This window comes from Saccopteryx bilineata, chromosome 1 (assembly GCF_036850765.1).
Source record: "Saccopteryx bilineata isolate mSacBil1 chromosome 1, mSacBil1_pri_phased_curated, whole genome shotgun sequence".
NCBI lineage: Eukaryota > Metazoa > Chordata > Mammalia > Chiroptera > Emballonuridae > Saccopteryx > Saccopteryx bilineata.
The window spans coordinates 236,566,282-236,587,817 of NC_089490.1; the positions used below are offsets into that span (position 1 = coordinate 236,566,282).

Sequence of the window (21,536 nt, forward strand, 5' to 3'; positions counted from 1 at the left end):
GGAACTGAATCTAAAATGAGGGGTCTTCTGACTGTCTCCAGTTCCTAAATTAAAATTTATGTGGGAAGTACAGGCAAATACTTCTTAATTGGCTTTTAACGTAAGACCTGAACCATTGATGTATGCATGCTTGTTATTGCATGTTAATACACAGACTCCTCTATATAGTTAACTTCTTTATAGATCCTCTTGGGATACCTTTTTGTCATATAATGTCTTTTTAAGAATTACTTTCTTCAGAAATTAAAAAAATAGTTTTGAAATTCTTTTATGTGATGAGTTTTAACTAAAACTTGTCCTACAGGAATAACCAGTGTAACTATCCATGCTTTTAGCAGTATTTTACAGAGTGCACATCTGAAGGAGAAGTCCCCTCTAGTGGAGTTTGCGGTGGCGATACCTGCCCGCCTTCTCCTTGGCTGCGTTGGCACAAGCATTGTGCTTATTTTGTTGTAAATGGTTCCAGTACTTTATCAGCTCGCTGGGCTGGAACTGATGAGAGGTAATTAGGTGGCTGTATTTACAGCTTGAGTAAGAAACCCGCCAGTGATTGAACACAAACTCATTGGGAGGGGGCACAGGATCAATTCTCAGCTTGGCAAGACAAATCCCTACATATACATCCTCCAAGTGCAAACGACGGATACTTAAAGAAACTTTGAATATCTTCTCTGCCAGATCTCCTGAGAAGACATAGCCAGTCCCGGAGCAGAAGACAGGGTAGCGCTCACTTGGGTAGAGGTCCGGTGGCATGTACCATTTGCTATCTTTGTTTCGATTGGGTGCATATCCTCTCATTAGGTAACCAGTAAAATAGTTATGTCTGGGAGGCAGGTCTGGCTTCAGTAATTTATGTATTAAATATTCCGTGTTGACAAACATGTCACTGTCAGTTTTCATAACATATGGAATATGTGGACAGTATGTCGCAACCCAGTTCATGCCCATTAGTGTTTTAATGGTCAGATTATAGTAAGTGTCTAAATAGTCCTGCTGAATTATATCATGATATTGTCCGCTTTCTTCTAGTATTGCACGTTGAAGGTAGCCATTTAACTTAATGCTTACACCCAACAAGAAAATCCGTGTGATTTGGATCCCAGGGACTAGACTCTCATTGCCCCAAGTCTGCCGAATGGCTCTTCTGGCTTCGACCTGTCCTGGCTCTGCAGCTATTAGGAGGATTAAGAAAGGGCTTTTCTCCTGGCATTTGTCAGGTTCGTTGATAATATATTTGAAATGGTAAGCATTTGGATGCCCTGTGCCTTTTTCATTGTAAATGCTTCCATTGGCACTAAGTGTATTCTCCAGCCCTGTAACTCCTTGTGGTGACAGGTCCGTGTTGTTGGCATTGGTGGCAGTTTGAGGCCTCAGAGTTTGGGGGACCGTTTCTTTCCAAATGTTCCGAAGGGAGCTGTGGTTTGTTTCACTTTTGGTGGACCGGAATCCTCGGAAAGTGTAGGTCACAGGGTTCTCTTTGAATCCAGCTCTGCCTGGTAGCCAGTCATGATGACTGAAAAACAAGAACATGGCGAAAAGAAACAGCAGAGCCAGTGCACCAACGAGGTGGGTTCGGAACAGAGAGCGCTTGACCCAGCAGCAGTGCCGCCGCCTCCACTGGAGCATGTTGTAAACAGCAGGCCAGGCGCTGCTGGGGGCCAGTAGTGTTTCTTCTGCTGGATCAACGCTGGTCTCTTGTGTTCATTTCCTCACTTGGCCATGCTGTCTTGCTTGTGGTTGTTCTGTGAGGGTAAAGCACACAGGTTCATAGCATGCTGAGTCTTACAGAACTGCCTCAGAAAGACTTCGGATGCTAATACAATTGGGGCAAATCGGAATTGTGAAGCTGTGAAAATATAGTTTATGACTTGTTTCCCTTTGGCAACCTTTCATCACCGAGCGCAGCATTAACTTTTTTAAAGGTACACATTTGTGAGCACTTTGTAAAGGGGGGTGGTGGTGGGTTACTTTCCCCTTTATTGTCTCAGTAGCTCTGGCCATACGCACTTGGGACCTAAGTTAAAGATTTAAAAGTTGTATGCATGTAGAAAAGAAAAATGTTACTAGATATCTGAGAGAGGCTATGGAAAGAGGCCGGGGAGCAGATGGGAAATTTATTGGCATTAATTAAAATTGATTTGACATACCATTGGTGGTCAGTGCACAGTCAGTGGCCTTTTTTGTAAAATGGTCATGTATCAGTTGTGGGACAGACGGTGCACGGCTGATTATGGCAGAGTTCTGTTAGTCACAGTCACTGCTTGGCGTGCTTCCACTGGCCCCTACTGTGTTGAGAAAGTCAATGAGAAGATGCACCTGTCAAAATTAATTTTCAGGGTCCAATAACTTCAGTGCAGGATTTTAAGACAGTAATAAACGAGCATTTTCTGATTTTAACCTTGCACTTCAAAACATGAAGTATTCAGGAGAACATTATCCTTACTTAGACTTAAGATTTATTTCCTTAAAAATTATAGCCACTAGTTATCTTTAATATCTGAGGCCTTGGCAGACACTGCCACATGTCCCAGTTAGTCCCCATGCTAGTCTCCATATTAGAATCAAACAAAGAACTACTTAGAACAGTCTTAGCAAATTTCTTACAATAGAAAGGCACTATTTACTGGCATATCCTACTGTTTAAGAATTTTAAATTTAACAAAATGCATTTTAAAAGATTCTCAGGTTCTGCTGCATTCTCAATTTGCATGTAGAGACTGTTACATTTTTATGACTTCTGCTAGCATGACATTCATAGAGCCCTAGATTTTTAGAAAGATGATGAGGTGTCACTGGGGAAGGTCCCTGATAGCACACGCGAGAACCTGGCTGTGTTATCTCTGACCGAGGCATTTCAGCGCAAGGTACAGGCTTACTCGTGGTTATAAACTTGTTCCCAGTTCCCTGGATCAGGGTGTGGGGTGGAAGTGGGGGAAGGAGCTGTCGCTTGAATTCTAGTAAAAGAAAACGCTTCTTGAGAAGGAGACTAATAAGTGATTTTAGTTTTTTCAAGTTTTTGTGAAAAACATTTAAGCAGAATAATACTAGTCAGTTATAATTTTTATGTAGCGCCATTTGTTTGAAATTATATACATACATGTATATTCATTTAGCCTGTTTTAGTGAGAGATTCATGGTTAACACCAAATTTGCTTAACCCTGTTATTTAATTTAATTATTTTGGGGAAAATAATTATAGCTTTTATATAACTGAGTAATTATAGAGTAAAATCCACATTTATAATGTGAAGTACTTTGAAAATACTTCTCGAGTTTAGGACATATATGAAAGAGTACTTCTCGTAACGACCACTAGGGGGAGCAAGTAGCTGGGAATTGGAACAAATTCTACAGTGTACTATATAGTACAGGCACCAGCTTTTGATAATTTCTAGTATCTGAATTTATGCAGTACTTTTAGAAGTTATGGTATTTCTCAAATGTAAAAAGTTATTTAATCATTTTATGAGCTCTAAACTGACTTTTTTTAAGTTTGGGATTTTAAAAACAATCTAGTTTGCTGTTCATTAGAGTTTATTTGCATGAATTTTAGTCTTACATTACTGTAATGAAGACCAAGGCTATTCATTTTCACCAGTAAAACAGTTCTGTGGTGAGCTAAGCTGAAAATAATAGAGCTGAGTGTTTCGATTTAGAAACTCACTTTTTCCTTCCTTGTACTGTAAGTAGTTGGCCAGTCTAAGACAGGATAACTCTTCCTAAACTTTTGTTTTCTAATGAACTATCTGATACATAGTAATGATTCTTCTTCTGTCCCATAAAGAAGCCAGTATATTTAAGAGTATGGTTATAAATTTAAAAGAAAAGTTGCCCTTAAAATTTATTTGGTAATCTATTTTTAAGTGTTCCAAAGTCAGATTAAATCTATTTATTTTCTGTTGATAAAATAATGCTTAGAATCTGGTTGAAGTCCACATCTTTGAGATCTTTTAAAAGTGTGAATTTGATTATTTTAGAAACAATAAATATATGATCAGATGTTTGAATGAATGTTTGAATAAAGGACTGAAGAAGTGAATGCTAATAAATATAGTAATAAATTGTGATGTTTTTATAAAAACAGTACACCTGAGTGATATCTCTAAAGTATTTCAGTGTAACAGAAAACAGCAAATTGTATATTGTAACCCAGCATAAGTACATGGTTTAGGTTTTTTATGATTTTGTAGCAGTGGGCGATGGAGGTGCATCTTAATTTAAATTCATGGTGTTTACATTTGTAAATAATAAGCTGATGAGGTTTGAAATCATGTCTACCCATTTGTGATTCTCCCATTGATAAAAGTGCCTGTGTCTAGCCTTAAAAATTCTTTACCAAAAGTGTCTGAAGTATTATCATTTTTTCCGTTAAAAATAAAGTAAAATTACAACCTTTTATTACATGGTAAAATTATTCTTGAGTTACTGTGTCTTGTATGTTATTTCTTAAAAAGTGGGAATGAGGCAAAGTTAAAGTGGTTTGGCTGTGCTGAATAGCTTTGCACTTTTATATTTTCAGCATAGAAATAGTTTTGATTTATCTGCTATGTGTTCTTTATGATAATATTTTCCAGTTATTAATGTGTTGACGTCTTATGGATTAAAGTTCATTGAGAGAATGTTACTGTGAAATGTTCAGTTAGTGCACGCGTGTGCACGCGCATGCACACACAGTTTTTATCATTTTTCTTTTAGAAGTGTTGATATCTTTAGTCTGTTGAATCAGCCCTAGATTTAAGTGGTGCTTGAATAAAAAATTCTACACTTTGTGTTTAGAGATACCTGGCTTATGAAAATATTAATTGGTGACTTTAACATTGAGAGAAAAAGGCACTAAGAGAGACTTGAGATTTTTACAATTCTATATTTTTTAATACCATCAGGTATCATTCTTAACTAGAATAAAAATTTATGGTATGAACAAGAGTTGATGTTGAGATGTAATTATAGGGCCTGATAAAACTTGTTTAATCTTAGTTTTAGAATGGCATGCTTACATGTCTTTAAAATGTTTGCCTTCTATGATTATGAAGTAATAGGTTATTGAGTTCTGCTGTGAGATTTAGCAAAAATTAAGAGTTTTAATAGATCTGTAAAAAGTTTTTACAAATGCCCTGAGTTCCTACCTGAATCCTGAGCTGCTGTTGTACCTGTGACTGCTGTTGAGATGGTTCATTAGGCAGCTCTGTGCCCTGCACACACATGCTGGGGCGGTAGTTCCTCACCACACAGAGCAGAGCCTGGAGCATGGTGGCTACGTTCATATCTCATTTTTGACCTTGTGGTGCTATTTATGGATGTTTTTTATGGGTATTTTTTTATTAAAGTGTTTTATGATGTTTGTGAATTTCACTTTAAAAATGACCACGAAGCATAACCTTATATATGTGATCATTTAGAATTAGTCTATTGCTTAAAATGAAAGTTCAGTATTTTAGATGGAATTTTCAGCCACTATTTAAACATTTCTTTGTTTAAAGTTGTATTCATGGACACTGTGACATGCAAATCTGCTGCGGGGCATAAACTCTCGCCTGCTGTGATCCTGTGCAGGTGCCTTCCTGTCAGTCTTTTATTGCTCTAAGTACTTAAAATTTGTTGATGCTTACTTAGGTCATTATCTCTATTGGGGGAGATGGATTTTGGAGGGAAGATGTTACTAAAAGCTGCTATATATTAAGATCTTGTTTTAAAGGGACTTTGAAAAAAACTGTTGGTGTTAAGATCATTTTCGATACAATTTAATGTAATTTCACTGCATTGTCTCTCTTGATAGCAATTTTTAAGGGGGCACTGTAATTTACCTGATAAGGATTCAGTTTGACCTAATTTGGTAGAAGATTGCTGTTTTCTTTAGAGGGCTGCAGATTTTTTTTTTTAAGTTTTAATTTCTCAGAGAATGCTTGGAGCACATCTTGTTACTATTTGCCTTTTCTCTCTTGTATGCCTATGACCTGTAATTACTCCAAGCTACACAGTCCCTAGAAAAAAGCAGTGACAGCTTGTCTTCTAAACAATGACACATTTTAAAATCACATATTCGGAAACCCTTCCATAGTTGGAAAGGCAGTGAACTGTATGAACTTGTTTATGAGATATGAGCGCCTCCAGGGCGCTGTCCTTTAGGTAGCACACATTTACATGGATATCACACACAAGAAAGCGACCTACCTTCCTTGGTCAGGCCATTTGTGCGGAGAGGTTTATGCCCGCTGAACGCACTCGGGGCTCGCCATCCCTTCAGCAGAAAGATGCTATCGAACATGCGCACATCCTCCAGCAGTCTGCCTCCTGCGACTGCTTTTCTCAGCCTCCGAAGTGTCCATCTGTCTGCCTGTCTCCCCAGCACCTTTCTTCTTCATTGGGGTGCCGGCTCCGGCGGCTTCTCCTTCCTTCCCGTCCTGGGGTCGCACACAAAAGACCTGCAGCTGCTGCCGGGAGCCGCGCTGCCTCTGGCCGGCGCGGGGGCGCTCACACGGGCCGGGCGCGGGGCCGGGCAATGCAGAGCTGCCTTCCCTGCTCTGTGTCCATGTCCCCGGCGGCGACGGCGGAGGCGCGGGCCGCAGTGGGGCGCAGCCAGGGCGGAGGGGGCGGCCGCGCCGGGGAGGCCGGGGAGCCGGCGGTCGGGGACCGGGCGGAGCCGGGGACCTGGCCGTTGCAGCGGCAGCCTGAGCAGGGTCCTGGGCTTGCGGTCTCCCCGGGAAATGCACGCTCCGCAGCTGCTGCACGGGCAGCGGCAGTTTCAATGTGGGCTTGACAGATGTTCCCTCTGACAGAGCAGAATTGCACGTCACTGCTCGCTGAGTCCCACGTGATGGTTGGCATTAATTTGGACTGAAATCCTAAGGTAGGGAGAAACGTAGAGAGCTTGCTTCTCTGTGATCTGTAGTCAGTACCAGTGCAGTGAGGAGTGAATAATATGAAAATGGGAAGGTTATGGGACGAGTGGTTACCATTTTATTTTTTCCATGTTTCTTTGTTTTTTTTTAACATTATGCGTAAGCACAGGCTTTCTAAATAAACAGTTTTACTGTTTGATGTTGATTTTCATGTTTTTACATGGTCTTTGTAGAGCATAAGCAATATCAGCTTTTCTGTGTAACTTGATCTGATTTAACCCCTTCCTTGCACTGCTTTCTTTGAAGCTTTTTTCTCAAGTTGCCTTGCTTTCACTAATACCTAGTTTAAAAAAACTCACGGACCATTTTGTTTCATCTGTAACTTAGACTCCCTCCCCCACCCCCCCCTTTCTGGGGTTTATAAATCAGTTGCTCTGGGTTGCTTTATGGACCCACGCTGCAATACAACTCACCTCTTCTTTTTTTTGGTTTCTAATGTTCTTAAAGACAGCAAAACTTTATTTTTACTCACGTTTTAATGTGACCATTTATTTCTTTAATTTGTTTTTCCATTTCTTTAAAATTAGATGTATGATAGACTTCAACAAAATGATACAGTAGATACCGTGCACTTGTACAGGGTCTTCTTGAGTAATTAGGGTTACTGATCATATTTTCTTTTCCTGTTACAGGATTGGGTAGTAACTTGCTCTCAGGCAGATTTTTAAGTGAGCATGACATATTCATATTTTTTTTGTGTGTTTAGATACCTTCTTTTTTTCTACAGAGTATGGTGGCGATGTGGGTGGTTTTTTGTGTTTTTTTTGGTATTTTTTCTGAAGTTGGAAACGGGTAGACAGTCAGACTCCCGCATGCGCCCCACTGGGATCCGCCCTACCGGGATCCACCCGGCACGCCCACCAGGGGGCAATGCTCTGCCCATCTGGGGTGTTGCTCTGTTGCAACCAGGGCCATTCTAGCGCCTGAGGCAGAGGCCATGGAACCATCCTCAGTGCCCGGGCCAACTTTGCTCCAGTGGAGCCTCAGCTGCGGGAGGGGAAGAGAGAGACAGAGAGGAAGGAGAGGGGGAAGGGTGGAGAAGCAGATGGGCGCTTCTCCTGTGTGCCCTGGCCGGGAATCGAACCTGGGACTCCTGCATGCCAGGCCAACCCTCTACCACTGAGCAAACCGGCCAGGGCCAAGGGTGTGTTTTGTTTTTGTTTTTAGTAGCTTGAATTATCAGATTTTAGGGAAATTAACTCCTAGAAATTTAGTGTTGGAACTTAAACTCTGTGTTTGTGGTCATGTATACCTTTGACCCACCTGTCTTCCCCAGTACTGTGTACTGTTGCAAATACAGATTTGCGTTCTTATAATGTTCTTCTATTGTCATGTCAGTTTATCAAGGAAAATTGATATGCTAGAGATTAATTCTAGGTACTTGATTACCTTTTGCTGTGTCAGAGAAGACCTCAAAGTCCACAATCCATTTAGTTACACAATTACTTTCCCACATTATGTTCTGGAACATAAAATTCAAATAGAAAGAAATGTTCAAGTGAATCTGAAAACTGCTCCCCCCCCCCGGGTGGTGATTACGGGTCAGGAAGTACAGTGACACAAGGGGGGCAGGAACAGAACATATAAAAGACAAATACTTTTGTTAGATTTCATTTTCAGAGTTTTAAATCTTTCCAAGGTAAAAAACAATTTTTTTTGAATCAAAAAAGGAATCAATACTTTTCATTCCAGTCTTGTCCACTTTAGCCAAAGCCTCTGAGCTGCGGTCGTTGTGTGCGTTCTCTTCTCAGTCTTCAGATCTTGTGATCTTCTTTTGTTTCTAGGGGCTCGTCTCATGACTTAACTTTCTTTGATGGGGAGGGTTTGGCAGTGAAGCTAAAGGTTCTGAAAGCTTTCAATATTTAGATAAGTCATCGCTTAATTCTCTAGAGATGTAACCAGATGTCAGCCCCTGGACCTAACGACTGTAGTCACTGCATGTCTGGGGCTGGGGAGCAGCGCAGCACCGCCATGTAGCCTGCCGGTGTCACTGCTGCCATAGTCCCTGTCTTCTCTGTGCTGTCCTGGTGCTGTCTCCTTTTGTCTGTTTCTTTTCCCTCTGTCCTGTGCCCAAGTACCTCCTCAAGTTCAGGAAGTTCCAGCAACACGATCCAATTTGGAAACAATTCACGTGCTGGGCTGAGACGCTTTCTCTCCATCAGACTTCACTAGGTAGTGGGGGCAGAGCAGAGAGGCCCTGGATTGGCAGGGTGGGGGAGGCCTCCTGATGAACATCTGGTTTGTAAACCACAGGTGGGCGGCATTTGTCCTGTGTTTCAGACCGTTTCTCTAGATGACACCTACTGGACAAGGCAGGGCTCCCTCCCCTGAGCTTGGCTTAGCCAGTTTTGCCAACATACGCCCACTTTTCACCTTCTTTGAAGCATCTCTTAAGTATCTTGGGAGCAGGAGCACGTTGCGGGTGCTCCCCACTGTGCAGCCCGCGGAGTGCAGGCTTGGGAGAGGACCTGAGGGACAAAGGCGTCTCGCTGCTGGTGCTTGTGTGATCTTTTTAAATTTAGCACCAGGCCCTCTGATATTTTAAATCATTGTCCATTACATTTTTAGTGTAGCTGATGAAATGTTGTGTAGGAGTCCTATGACTGTTCTTAGGAGTGTCTGCAACTTTTCTAGACATGTTAGAAGAACATTAATGCATTATATAAATGGGAAACCTAAGCCCTGGAGCTTTGAGTTCTGTGGTTGTCCTAAGGGAGGGAGAGAACAGAAGCAGGTTTCTTGGCATTCGGTCCTTCTGCCCACCCGTACCACATATTCACACGCTCTCGTTTTGCCTGTTTATTTTACGTAGCAGAGTAATGCATAAGTGCCTACTTAAAATGACTTATATTTTAAAAGTAGAAGTTCACTTTAATAGATCAGTGTTATAGTAAGTCCTCACTTAGGCTCTGACAGTGCAGCTGGTGACAGTGCCCATGTTGAGTGTTCACCCAAAGTCAGAATGGATGCTAAACCGACCTGATATATTCATAAATGCTTTTTAGCTCATAATCATATTATTTTAACGCCCATTGGAAGATGAGAACTACACTGAAAGTTGTAAAATAATTATCCAGCCTGTCCAGGCGGTGGCACAGTGGGTAGAGTGTCGATCTGGGACGCTGAGGACCCAGGTATGAAACCCTAAGCTTGACGACTTGAGCAAGGGGTCATTGGCTTGGCTGGAGCCCCTTGGTCAAGGCACATATGAGAAAGCAATCAATGAGCAACTAAGGAGCTGCAACTACAAAATGATGCTTCTCATTTCTCTCCCTTCCTGTCTGTCCCCCCCTTCTTTGCTTAAAAAAAAATTATTATTCAAAAGTCGCTAATTAGTGAGGAGGAAGAACCTAGCTGGAATTTAGGACAAGATTATTGAAGTCCTTATGCCCTATTCCTAACTGCTCTGCTCCGAGGCTCTGCTGGAGAAATGGCGGGCTGCTCTTTCTGCTCCTGGGGCAGCATACCCAGAAAACATTTGCAGGAGTATTAGTGCATATTTATATTTCACTCTATTCATCTGTTCAACAAGTATAAGGTCTACCGGAAAGTTCTGTCCGTTTCTATCACAAGTTTCGACATGTAAGCACATGTTTATTTGGCGCATGTGTGCTTCTCTATTTTTATCACTTAATGTATACATACTGACGTAGCAAATGAACTAAAACAAAGTTGATTCACGTTAGTCTTATGTGTGAAGCGATAGTGTACCCATGGCTACTGATAAAGTTCATTTACACCACTGTATTGTATACGAATTTCAACAAGGAAGAAATGCTACAGAAGCATGTAGAAATTTATTGAAAGTGTTTGGTGAAGGTACCGTTTCTGATAGGACATGCAGAAGATGGTTCCAAAAATTCGAAACAGGTGATTTCGACCTTTCTGATAAGCCACGTTCTGGGCAACCATCTTTAATCAATGACGATGTTGTTAAGACCATGTTGGAGCAAGATCCTTTTCTGACAACATTGGAGATCACAGAAAGGCTTAATTCAGCTCAGCAAACCATTTCGGACCATATTCGGAAGATAGGATTGGTGTGGAAATATATTATTTAATAAAGTTTATTGACGGTAAGAAAAATTTGTATTTTGTTTTATTCCAAAAACGGACAGAACTTTCCGGTAGACCTTATACATATTGATCAGCTACTGTGTGCCCACATTGGCAGTTAGGCCTACCTTGTTAAATGTTAGTGTCCCAATAGAGCCCAAGCTCCCTGTCGATCAGGCGTCCCCAATTTGACTTCCCTGCACAGTGGGACACTCCTGCTTATCAGCAGGGCTAACGGCCTCTTTGAGACCACTCTTCAGGTGGCTGTGAGGATTCTACTTATCAGTGCTGACACTAACTGCCACTGGAGGAAAGACATGACTGACACACAAGTTAGTTCTAAGAATCACAGACAGTTTATTACTCACAAATCCTATAGCGTGCCTGGGTATAGTTTAAGGGGGCCCCATTGGCGTGCTCCTCTCGGCTGTCCTTGGTTAGAGTGGCATGGAGACAGTTCATGTTCATGTTGGAGTCTGGTCAGCTTTAGTACCTTTTCTGGCCAACTCCTAACAGGTCAATCAACCGAATAGCACCTCAAACCACCTTTTTGGGAGTTCCTCCCAGGGAGCCTTTTATGTTAATCTATTGAAATGTCACATCAAGCCACTTTTAAGGTGTTCCTAGGGACACTTCTTGTTAACTTACAGAGTTAGGACATCAAGCCACTTCTTATCTATATATAACTTCACACACATACTAACTGAGCCCTGTGCGAATGGCAGTCTGTTTATTCTATCTGCACACACTATATTCCTATCTAGACGGCATAACTTTTAATTTCCTTAATTGCTTCTAATATTATATCCTAACGTTTTATATATCTTTCATATTTTTCTATATTTCTATATATTTAATTACTAAAACCTTATATTACTACAACAATTAGGGATAAAAAGATGGCTCAGGCACGTTTTCTGCCTTTGCTCCAGGAAGCATAAAGCAATTATTTTTTGCCAGTTCTTTTGCTCGGGCTCTCTTTTGATGTCTCACTGGATTCATTGGAGATCTGGATTATTAAGAGAGCTCCCCAGATAACGTGCAGGGTAGTTGGGGACCGTCAGTGTTGTATGGAGCACCCGGATTCCCAGGGCTTGTTGACCAACTCTGTTCCCTATGGGGCAAGTGTTGATACAGCAGAGACTCCCAAAAACCAGTAAAGAGGGGCTGGGCACTTAACCCGAATTCACTTTACACTAAAGGCTTCTGGCCGCCCGTCTCCTCAGTATGTTGGGCTGGCCCGGAACGCGACGCTGCCGAGATGGGAGGTCCCTCGGTGGCTTTCTCCAGTGCGCTTCATGTTCCCAGCCCAAGAGTCTCAAAGTCTGCAACAGGAGGCTGTAGATGTTCTCCCTTTTCTCTGGCTTCTTTTAACATCTGAGTTCTCTGGTTAAGCCCTCTCAGTAAGTGACAGCTTCTTTGTCAGACTTAGCAAACTGGGAACTAGTTTGTTGGGTTTTATAGTGATAACTGTCTTGTAATTTTACTTTTATGGGTTGACTCTTTCATGCATAGCGTGTCCCTTGTGGGAAAAGAGGTCGTCGTTATTGAGTGCCGATGGCCAGACCGTGCTGGCCAGCATCTGGGTGTTCCTGGGCCTGCTGGAAGAGCCAAAAGATTCAGCATTTACAGACAGGATCTGCCGTGCCTCTGTCAACCTTAAAAATAAAATAGCCAGTCATTCTACCAGCAAAAATGAGTTTATTCAGGGATTGCAACTTGGAACATGAAAGCAGTGACAAACCACGGGCAAGTGCAGAGAACCGAGGAGAGGAACTTTGCTTTCTAGAGAAAAAGGGGAAGTTGGGGGGGGATACTTTGCATGTAGGTCATTAGAGGAGTTCAGGAGTTCAGGGCAGGGGCCAACAGCTCTCCAGGGCTTTCTGACTTCAGTTCTAAATGCGGTTCCTTTCTTCATTTTCATACCTCTCAGAGCTAGTTTCTGCTGTGTACAGAAGTAAATGTTCTATTCAGGTAAGGTAGTTCATAGTTTTTGAGTGATCATTGCACAGTGAATCAGGTATAGATTGGCTCAGTATCTGATCATAAAGATACATCATTTCATGGGCTTACCTTATGTTTATCTACCTAGATAAATTCAACCAAATGTCCTTGGTGAAAAGAATGTGGAAGAAAGGGGTGTGGGGAATGCACTTCGACTCTGGTGTGGCTGATCCTCACTCGTGGAGAACATGCAGATGGCCTTGGGTCATGAGAAGGGAGACGGGGAAGCCCCACGTTGGTCTCTGTTCCTGCTGGAGCTTTAGTGTGAGGAGGTGGCTCCTGCATGCACGCATATATCTTAGTGCGTGTGCACCTGCCGGCCAGTGTCCTGGCTGGTGCTGGAGATAGAGCCCGATGCTAGGGAACAGAAGTGATTTCCCCCAGAGTACTCTGAACGTGCCATTCGACACAGTTATTTAGAGACCGATTTTAGTTTCCCTGGGATCAAACAATTTTGCATGGGGTTTATATCTCTTGACCTTTTTGACTTAAAATTGGATGAAATCTTTTTCATTACATTAAAAGATTTAGACAAAAGGCATATTTTTGGCTATTCAAATTTAGTAAATAGTTTTTCCTTTTTGAAGAAAATGATTGTTCAGAGTTTAGAATTTTCCTTTGAAGACAATGATGATTTATGAATTGGTTTTACTCTTTGAACTCACAAGGCAGGAATTAGCCTAAGTTGTAAATTAGCAATCAGAATGGCAGGTGTCAGCGTTGACCGGCCTATCGTTCCCTTTCATTTTTCATTGCTTGTGCAGCAAGTAGTAAGTTTTTTGACTTGCAAACTGAGCTAAATGTCAGTGTCTTTTTCAGAACTAATGGTAGACACCTTTGTGTTTTAATTCATAGAAACTCTCCATGAGCCTAAGGGAGAATGTGAGCATTTAAAATCAGTAGTAATTTGATACATTCTTGATAGTATGCTAGTGTGTTCTTTGGTTTCTCTGTAGCATAGTTATTTCAGATGAGCAAAACCAACTAGATCTTTGGGTTGACACTTAGTGACACTTTTGGTTAGAGGAGTGGAGTGAGGTGAGGTAATACTACTTTCTAGGAGGTGTTCCGGAAGCTTATGAGGGGATTTTTGATTGACAGAATCATTAAAGGTCATTTAGTGAGAGAGGCCCTGGAAGGCAGGCTGTATGTAGTGTGTGGAGCCATCTTTGAAAACAATGAAGACGAGTTCCATGTTCTGCAGGACTTGTGAATGTCCCATTGGATACCTGCATGTGGGCCAAAGACCTTCTTTGTAATTAAATTAAATAAACCTAAAATATAATTGGAACACAGTCTATTTTATAAAGATTTAAACGTGCATTGAATATTCCTAGGAATTTAACAACAATGTATATGGAGGGAAGATTATACTTAACTTTGTTCTGAACTTTACCAGTAGTTCACCACTTTGTAAACTGTTGCTGGTAGTGGCTTATTGTGGTGCTCATTGTAGTTGACTCACCAGCACATGCCAGTGTGTGGGTGTCTGTAGCTGTTACACTCACTGATTTTGTGTCGAGGTTCTAGTATCTGGTTACTTAATTAAGCCTTCTGGTGTAGTCAGGTCTGAGACTCCCATGTTGAAATACATGTTACCATACCTTTTTTTTTTTTTTTTTTTTACAAGGACAGAGAGAGGAATAGATAGGGACAGACAGACAGGAATGAAGAGAGATGAGAAGCATCAATCATCAGTTTTTCGTTGCGACACCTTAGTTGTTAATTGATTGCTTTCTTATATGTGCCTTGACCGCGGGCCTTCAGCAGACCGAGTGACCCCTTGCTCAAGCCAGCAACCTTGGGTCCAAGCTGGTGAGCTTTGCTCAAACCAGATGAGCCCACGCTCAAGCTGGTACCTCAGGGTCTTGAACCTGGGTCCTCCGCATCCCAGTCCGACGCTTTATTCACTGCACCACTGCCTGGTCAGGCTCTTATTTTTTTAATTAAAATTTTTTTTTCTGAAGTGAGAAGTAGGAGGACAGAGAGACGGACTCCCACATGCACCCCTAGCAGGATCAACCCAACAAGCCCTCTATGGGGCTATACTCGGCCCACCTGGGGCCCTTGCTCTGTTGCTTGACAACTGAGCTATTTTATTTTAGTGCCTAAGATGAGGCTGTGGAGCCCTTCTCAGCACCTGGAGCCAACTCACTCCAACCAAGCCATGGCTATGGGAGGAGAAGAGAGAGAGAAAGGAGAGGGGAGGGGTGGAGAAGCAGATGGGTGCTTCTCCTGTGTGCCCTGGCTGGGAATTGAACCCGGGACTTCCACACACTGTGCTCATGCTCTACCACTGATCCATCCAGCCCATGCCACCATATATTTAAATAAAAATGTTTTAATGAAAAACTTAGGGTGAATATAATTGAAACTATTGCACTAAAGGTAGACAACTTTTTAAGTTGTGAAGTATTTCAGAGGCGTCTACTCTGAATAAATAATTGAAGAAATTCACACTTAGCATATTTTCTTGTATATATCACCTGCTTAGTAATTATTTGAGATTTGTTATTCAGTTTTTAAGATATTTTCAGCCCTGGCCGGTTGGCTCAGTGGTAGAGCGTGGACCTGGTGTGCGGAAGTCCCGGGTTCAATTCCCTGCCAGGGCACACAGGAGAGGCGCCCATCTCTTCTCCAGCCCTCCCCCTCTCCTTCCTCTCTGTCTCTCTCTTCCCCTCCCGCAGCCAAGGCTCCATTGGAGCAAAAAGATGGCCCGGGATCTGGGGATGGCTCCTTGGCCTCTGCCCTAGGCGCTAGAGTGGCTCTGGTTGCGACAGAGCGACGCCCCGGAGGGGTAGAGCATCGCCCCCTGGTGGGCAGAGCATTGCCCCCTGGTGGGTGTGCCGGGTGGATCCTGGTCGGGCGCATGCGGGAGTCTGTCTGACTGCCTCCCTGTTTCCAGCTTCAGAAAAATACAAAAAAAAAAAAAAAGATATTTTCAACCACTCTTAAATATAACTAATTTCGTCTTTGTAAATGGGATTATTTCCCTTTAATATTTTTAAAGGCATTTCATGAGAAGTGGTTGTGGTTTTTAATGCAAAGTAACATTGTTTACATCTTTCTAACATGAGATTATGTATTAATTATTCATTTTGAGACTGTTGAAGGGAAAAAAAGATTGACTTGATTTAAAAACCGGTAATGACATTTCTGAAATGTTAAAATTGTTCGCAATCAAGCAAATGATTGACTATTTGAGAAATATTACAGGCTTATAACTCACTGTATGGTAACAATTTTAAATTTATTTTTCACTGAAGATTTCTATTTCCACCTCATGACTAATAGTATAAAAAAGTAATGACAGGGTTATTTATTTATTTATTTATAACTCTTAGGATCGTGGCATGTTCAGTGGGGGACTGAGAGACAGACAGACATAGCACTTACTTACAGTAAAGAAACAAAAGACTTTATTGTGTAAAGAAACTGATGTCATGTGTCATTTTTATTCTTTTCAAGGAAGGTGCGTCGGCCAGGAAGACACAGACTCCGGCGGCACAGCCGGTACCACGACCAGGTAACCACAGTCTGTAAACCATCAGAGTTGAAAGCCATTTGATATTTATAGTGCTTTGAAGGAATTGAAATTTTACTTAAAAATATATACCTCTAAAGTCATATAACATTGGCTTTTTCCTGAAGTAATGGGACTAGGGGCAGAAGCAGTTAGCGTCCCCCACTTGGTTAAGGAGATTTTGCAGTAGTGTCACGGTGTAGAAACTGTTATCTCTGTGTCAAGGTTGGAGACAGCTGAAGTTGAGCGGTTGGTCAGTCACTTAGCTGACCAGGGTAATCTGCCTGGAAAGGGGCAAAATGGGGATAGGTAGTGATGAGATCATTTGGGTCGAGTCTTACTGGATGACATGGGGACTGCAGTGAGTCTGGCCTCCCCGGCTCTCATAGGCCAGGCGTGTCCCTGACAGTGCTCTGCCTTGGTCCTCACCAGGGAACCTTGGGTGCTTGCTTCTGCGTTTGCTTTTGTTAAACCCCTGAACTTTGTATGTAATATGCGAGCTGTTATAGTTTGTCTCTTTCTCACAGAGGGTCTTCTGAGCCTTAATATCAGTGCCGCTGTTCCTAACCCTCGATCGAGTCCATCATGGCTCTCTGGTGTCCTGTCAGTCACAGGTGTCCGTTTGTGTTTCTCCGAGTCGTTCTCAGAGCAGCTCCTCTCTCCTGTTTGTCCACTGCCTGTCTAGCCTGTCAGTCCTGAATCCCACCAACAGATTCCAAGTGCTCATTGAGACACTTGTTTTCCAGTGATGCTTCTAGCTAATCAGCTGTATTTGAGTCCTAGTTCTAAAAATGACGTGGCAAAGTTCTAGTATTTTTTCTCAGCAATAAGAAAAATGAGAACACTAGAATAATTATGTATGTGTATAGACTTATATTTGTATACCTTTCTCTGCTTCATGTGTTTGGAAGAATTATACTGCTGAACTTGATAATACCTAATCATAAGGAATTAGCTATATACAGGAGTATGAAATATTAGTAAAAATGTAGCATTTTACTGTTTTAAAATGGAAAATATTCCAAAAATGGCATGCTTCCCTTTAAAATGATGTTTCTAAGAACAAAGATATCTAAGCACAGCACATGGCACATAGAAAACAATTTAATTGTATGGATAAATGAAGAAAATTGAGTATATGGCCCTTTTTATCCTAAAATATATATATTAATCCTGAACTAGGCTGGTATTACCATTATTACGCCAACAAATCCTTTTATGTAGTATAAAGTCTATTGCATGCAAATAAAGAAGAGATATGAATACTTGTGTTTTTTTATAACAACATTTACAATTTTAAACAACATGGGCAATTACAGAGAATAGAGACCTTTCTATGACCTGTTGCGTATAAGATTCTCTTCCAATGAAAAAACAAAAAACAATTTTAAAGAGAAAAGAGACAAATATTTTAGGTCTCAGCCCCCAGTAACTCTTTTTCTCATTCCTTCAAAATGCTTAGGCACATTGCCCTCCTGGTCCTTTCCCCAGCGTTGTGTGTCCTGTGTTCTGTTCTGGACTTGTTACGGGGCTAGAACCAGTTAGCTAAGAAGTGCTTTACTTCCGTTGCTAGGCCTTATCATCCACTGACACAGCCCTGCCAGTGCAGGGCATTCTTCCCTGTGACTGCAGAGGGTTGAAGAGTGACTAAGGCGTTTTAAAGTTTTTGTGAAGCAGAAGAATAGTATTATTTGATAAGGTTGCAATACATTTAAAGATTTTATAACTAGTAATATGTAAATACAGGTAATCTTTTGGATTTACTTGCCTTTTTTTTTTACAGGGACAGAGAGTCAGAGAGAGAGGGATAGATAGGGACAGACAGACAGGAACGGAGAGAGATGAGAAGCATCAATCATCAGTTTTTCGTTGCGACATCTTACTTGTTCATTGATTGCTTTCTCATATGTGCCTTGACCACGGGCCTTCAGCAGACCCAATAACCCCTTGCTCGAGCCAGCGACCTTGGGTCCAAGCTGGTGAGCTTTTTGCTCAAGCCAGATGAGCCCACGCTCAAGCTGGCGACCTCGGGGTCTCAAACCTGGGTCCTCCACATCCCAGTCCGATGCTCTATCTACTGGGCCACCGCCTGGTCAGGCGGATTTACTTGCTTTTTATAATATATATATATATTTTTTTTTTGGCAGAGAGAGACAGAGAGAGGGACAGATAGAGACAAACAGGAAGGGAGAGAGAGAGATGAGAAGCATCAGTTCTTCGTTGCGGCTCCTTAGCTGTTCATTGACTGATTTCTTTTTTTTTTTTTTTTTTTTTTTTCATTTTTCTGAAGCTGGAAACAGGGAGAGACAGTCAGACAGACTCCCGCATGCGCCCGACCGGGATCCACCCGGCACGCCCACCAGGGGCGACGCTCTGCCCACCAGGGGGCGATGCTCTGCCCATCCTAGGCGTCGCCATGTTGCGACCAGAGCCACTCTAGCGCCTGGGGCAGAGGCCACAGAGCCATCCCCAGCGCCTGGGCCATCTTTGCTCCAATGGAGCCTTGGCTGCGGGAGGGGAAGAGAGAGACAGAGAGGAAAGCGCGGCGGAGGGGTGGAGAAGCAAATGGGCGCTTCTCCTGTGTGCCCTGGCCGGGAATCGAACCCGGGTCCTCCGCACGCTAGGCCGACGCTCTACCGCTGAGCCAACCGGCCAGGGCCTGATTTCTCATATGTGCCTTGACCAGGGGGCTACTGCAGACCGAGTGACCCCTTGCTCGAGCCAGCGACCTTGGGCTCAAGCTGGTGAGCCTTGCTCAAACCAGATGAGCCTGCGCTCAGATTGGTGACATCGGGGTCTCGAACCTGGGTCCTTCGCATCCCAGTCCAACGCTCTATCCACTGCGCCACTGCCTGGTCAGGCTTTACTTGCTTTTTAAACTTGAAAATAAGAATGTGATTTTTATAACATCTAGAAGTTTGGTCTTTATTTTTCTCTTCCAGTTTCTCAAGCAAGACCTCCCCCAAATCAGAAGAAAGGTGAGGTTGTGCATGTGATTCTAGACTGTTCTGAAAGGTAAATGTGAGTAAGGTCGATTACAGAGAGATGAGGGGAGGTGGGGAGGAGCAGATGGGCGCTTCTCCTGTGTGCCCTGGCCAGGACTCGAACCCAGGACACCCACACACTGGGCCGACACCCTGCTGCTGAGCATCCTCACGCACTTTATCCAGCATTTGTGCTGGTGTCTGCTCTGATCAATGCTCAGCTCATACTGAGTATTTGATATTTTGACTATCACTGCTGACTTAAAATATTTTTTAGCTCAAAAGAGTGAAAATGATAAGCTTTTGAATTTTTGTTTGGGAGAGTAACTCTAAGCCTTGTAATAGCCATGCCATCATTGCTGCCGTGAGTGACCATTGTGTCTTCCCAGGGTCCCGCACTCCCATCATCATCATCCCTGCTGCCACCACCTCCCTGATCACCATGCTGAACGCAAAGGACCTGCTGCAGGACCTGAAGTGAGTTCTTCGCTCACTCCTCTCTCCTGGGCGTGCACAGGTGCTGCCGAGGACTGGCGTGCCCGTGCCATGTCCCTTGTACGGGGGAAACAGAATTGCTGTTTCCGCTTTACAGAAAGCCTGGGATATAATTGTCAAAACAGAGTATATTCTTTTATATCTGGATCCTTACTTCAGTGTTAGTTAGAATAGCAGTAATGGTAACTAGGGAGATATATTCACTCAGTAACCTAATTAGTATCTATAAGAAGAGTGTGAGTGATTGCCTTGCCTTTCTCAATAAAATAAAAGTGACAATTCTGGAAGAAAGAAGAAAAGAAGCCCCCTCCAGAAAGGAAGGCACACCAGTTCTCAATAGCTTCTGACTTATTAAAAAGAAGTAAAACAACTTGATACTTGGCTAAGGGTAGGTTTCACCAAAAGCAGCACTGAAATGTCTGTGTCTGTGACTTAAAAGCAGTGTAAGAATTGGTATAACCTAGCACACCCACACTTGTCTGCATAGTGACTGTTGTTTCTTCACTTCCTGTGAACGAAATTCTCAATGAACATGGACAGAAGGAATTTTTTAAAATTGAATTTATTGAGGCAGCATTGGTTAATAAAATTATAGGTTTCAAGGGTACAGAAGGAATTTTTATGTTTTATATTTTATTAGGTTGTATAGTGACATTTAGTATCTGCCAGTGTTGTGGATTACTCAGATAATTCCTCTGGCAATCTGCAATTCGTCAGATAATCTACAGTTGGGTGGATATATAGTAATCATTTTTGTCCTCTTGAAATATGTTTGGAAATATGAGACTTTAAGACCCATGTAAAAATGGTTTTTGTTAACTCCTCTAAAAAAAAAGTGTTGCTTTTATTTGAGTGTGTATTCCCTTTTCACCTTCTAATCAGCATGGCAAGGAGATTGCTCAGCGTTTACAGTCTGCGGGACGTGACATCACTCTGGACGCCGGCTTCGTTCAGTGCTGGCTCTGTGTCTGGCACCCACTCCTTCAAATTCAGTTGTGGGTTCCACAGAGAAAAGGGCTTGCTCTTTTATTGTCATTTGTGTCTCCGTTATTTAAAACAAAAACAGTGTTTGCCAAATAATGGGCATGGAGTACACACTTAGGAAGGAGGGAGACGGGGAGGGGGTGCATTGAGAGAATAGGAGAACGGTAGACTGCGCCTGAAATTCAAAATCGGGTTGTGTGCGCGTGCTAGCTGTGAGTCAGTCTAGTTAGTGCATGTCTCTCCGGTTTCCTTTTTTGTGTGTGGTGTCATGCCTGCACTTGTGACTTGCAGTTAGTTCCCATGAGGTGTCATTGTACTTGGTATTGTTTGCACTCGCTGTATTGGGGTCTTTACGATCTTTTCTAGCTCTTGGATTTTTAGGATTTGTGAATTTGTTATTTACAGTTCTCATAATTTTTAGTAAGTGACAATTGTATTTTTTATAAATATGCCTGCATAGTTAAAGAAAATTCACAGGAAGTTATTGAAATGTTAAAGAAGAAATCTGTCTTTCATATTTCATTTTCTGAATCTTTATGGTGCTTCTCTGAATATATCACAAGTCTAACAGTTAAATATTATTTTATAATA

At 42.3% G+C, this 21,536-nt stretch overlaps 2 protein-coding genes and 1 pseudogene across 4 annotated transcripts in view; 1 reads left to right on the plus strand and 2 right to left on the minus strand.

The window, feature by feature from the left end:
* CDC73 (cell division cycle 73) overlaps positions 1 to 21,536 on the plus strand; it is an 80,212-nt gene that overhangs the window by 46,916 nt on the left and 11,760 nt on the right. The window contains exons 11-13 of the mRNA XM_066238337.1: positions 16,428 to 16,485; positions 19,425 to 19,460; positions 19,856 to 19,943. Coding sequence (XP_066094434.1) covers positions 16,428 to 16,485; positions 19,425 to 19,460; positions 19,856 to 19,943 — 182 coding nt within the window. The remainder of the gene's footprint in view (positions 1 to 16,427; positions 16,486 to 19,424; positions 19,461 to 19,855; positions 19,944 to 21,536) is intronic.
* B3GALT2 (beta-1,3-galactosyltransferase 2) lies at positions 253 to 6,807 on the minus strand. Of its 3 annotated transcripts, none has more exons than XM_066238315.1 (3): positions 6,172 to 6,807; positions 2,148 to 2,285; positions 253 to 1,742 (listed from the first exon to the last, which is right to left on the minus strand). In XM_066238315.1, the coding sequence occupies exon 3, from the start codon at positions 1,624 to 1,626 to the stop codon at positions 376 to 378; it is 1,251 nt and encodes a 416-aa protein (XP_066094412.1). In that variant the 5' UTR covers positions 1,627 to 1,742; positions 2,148 to 2,285; positions 6,172 to 6,807; the 3' UTR covers positions 253 to 375. The 3 variants fall into 3 exon arrangements, with proteins under 3 accessions (XP_066094412.1, XP_066094421.1, XP_066094404.1); XM_066238324.1 differs by having other exon boundaries at positions 2,148 to 2,316; XM_066238307.1 differs by lacking the exon at positions 2,148 to 2,285.
* On the minus strand, positions 8,524 to 9,058 carry LOC136321048 (ribonuclease H2 subunit B pseudogene; annotated as a pseudogene).

Excerpts from the sequence above, each read along its gene's own strand:
- B3GALT2 (XM_066238307.1), bottom strand. The coding sequence starts at position 1,626 with ATGCTCCAGTGGAGGCGGCGGCACTGCTGCTGGGTCAAGCGCTCTCTG.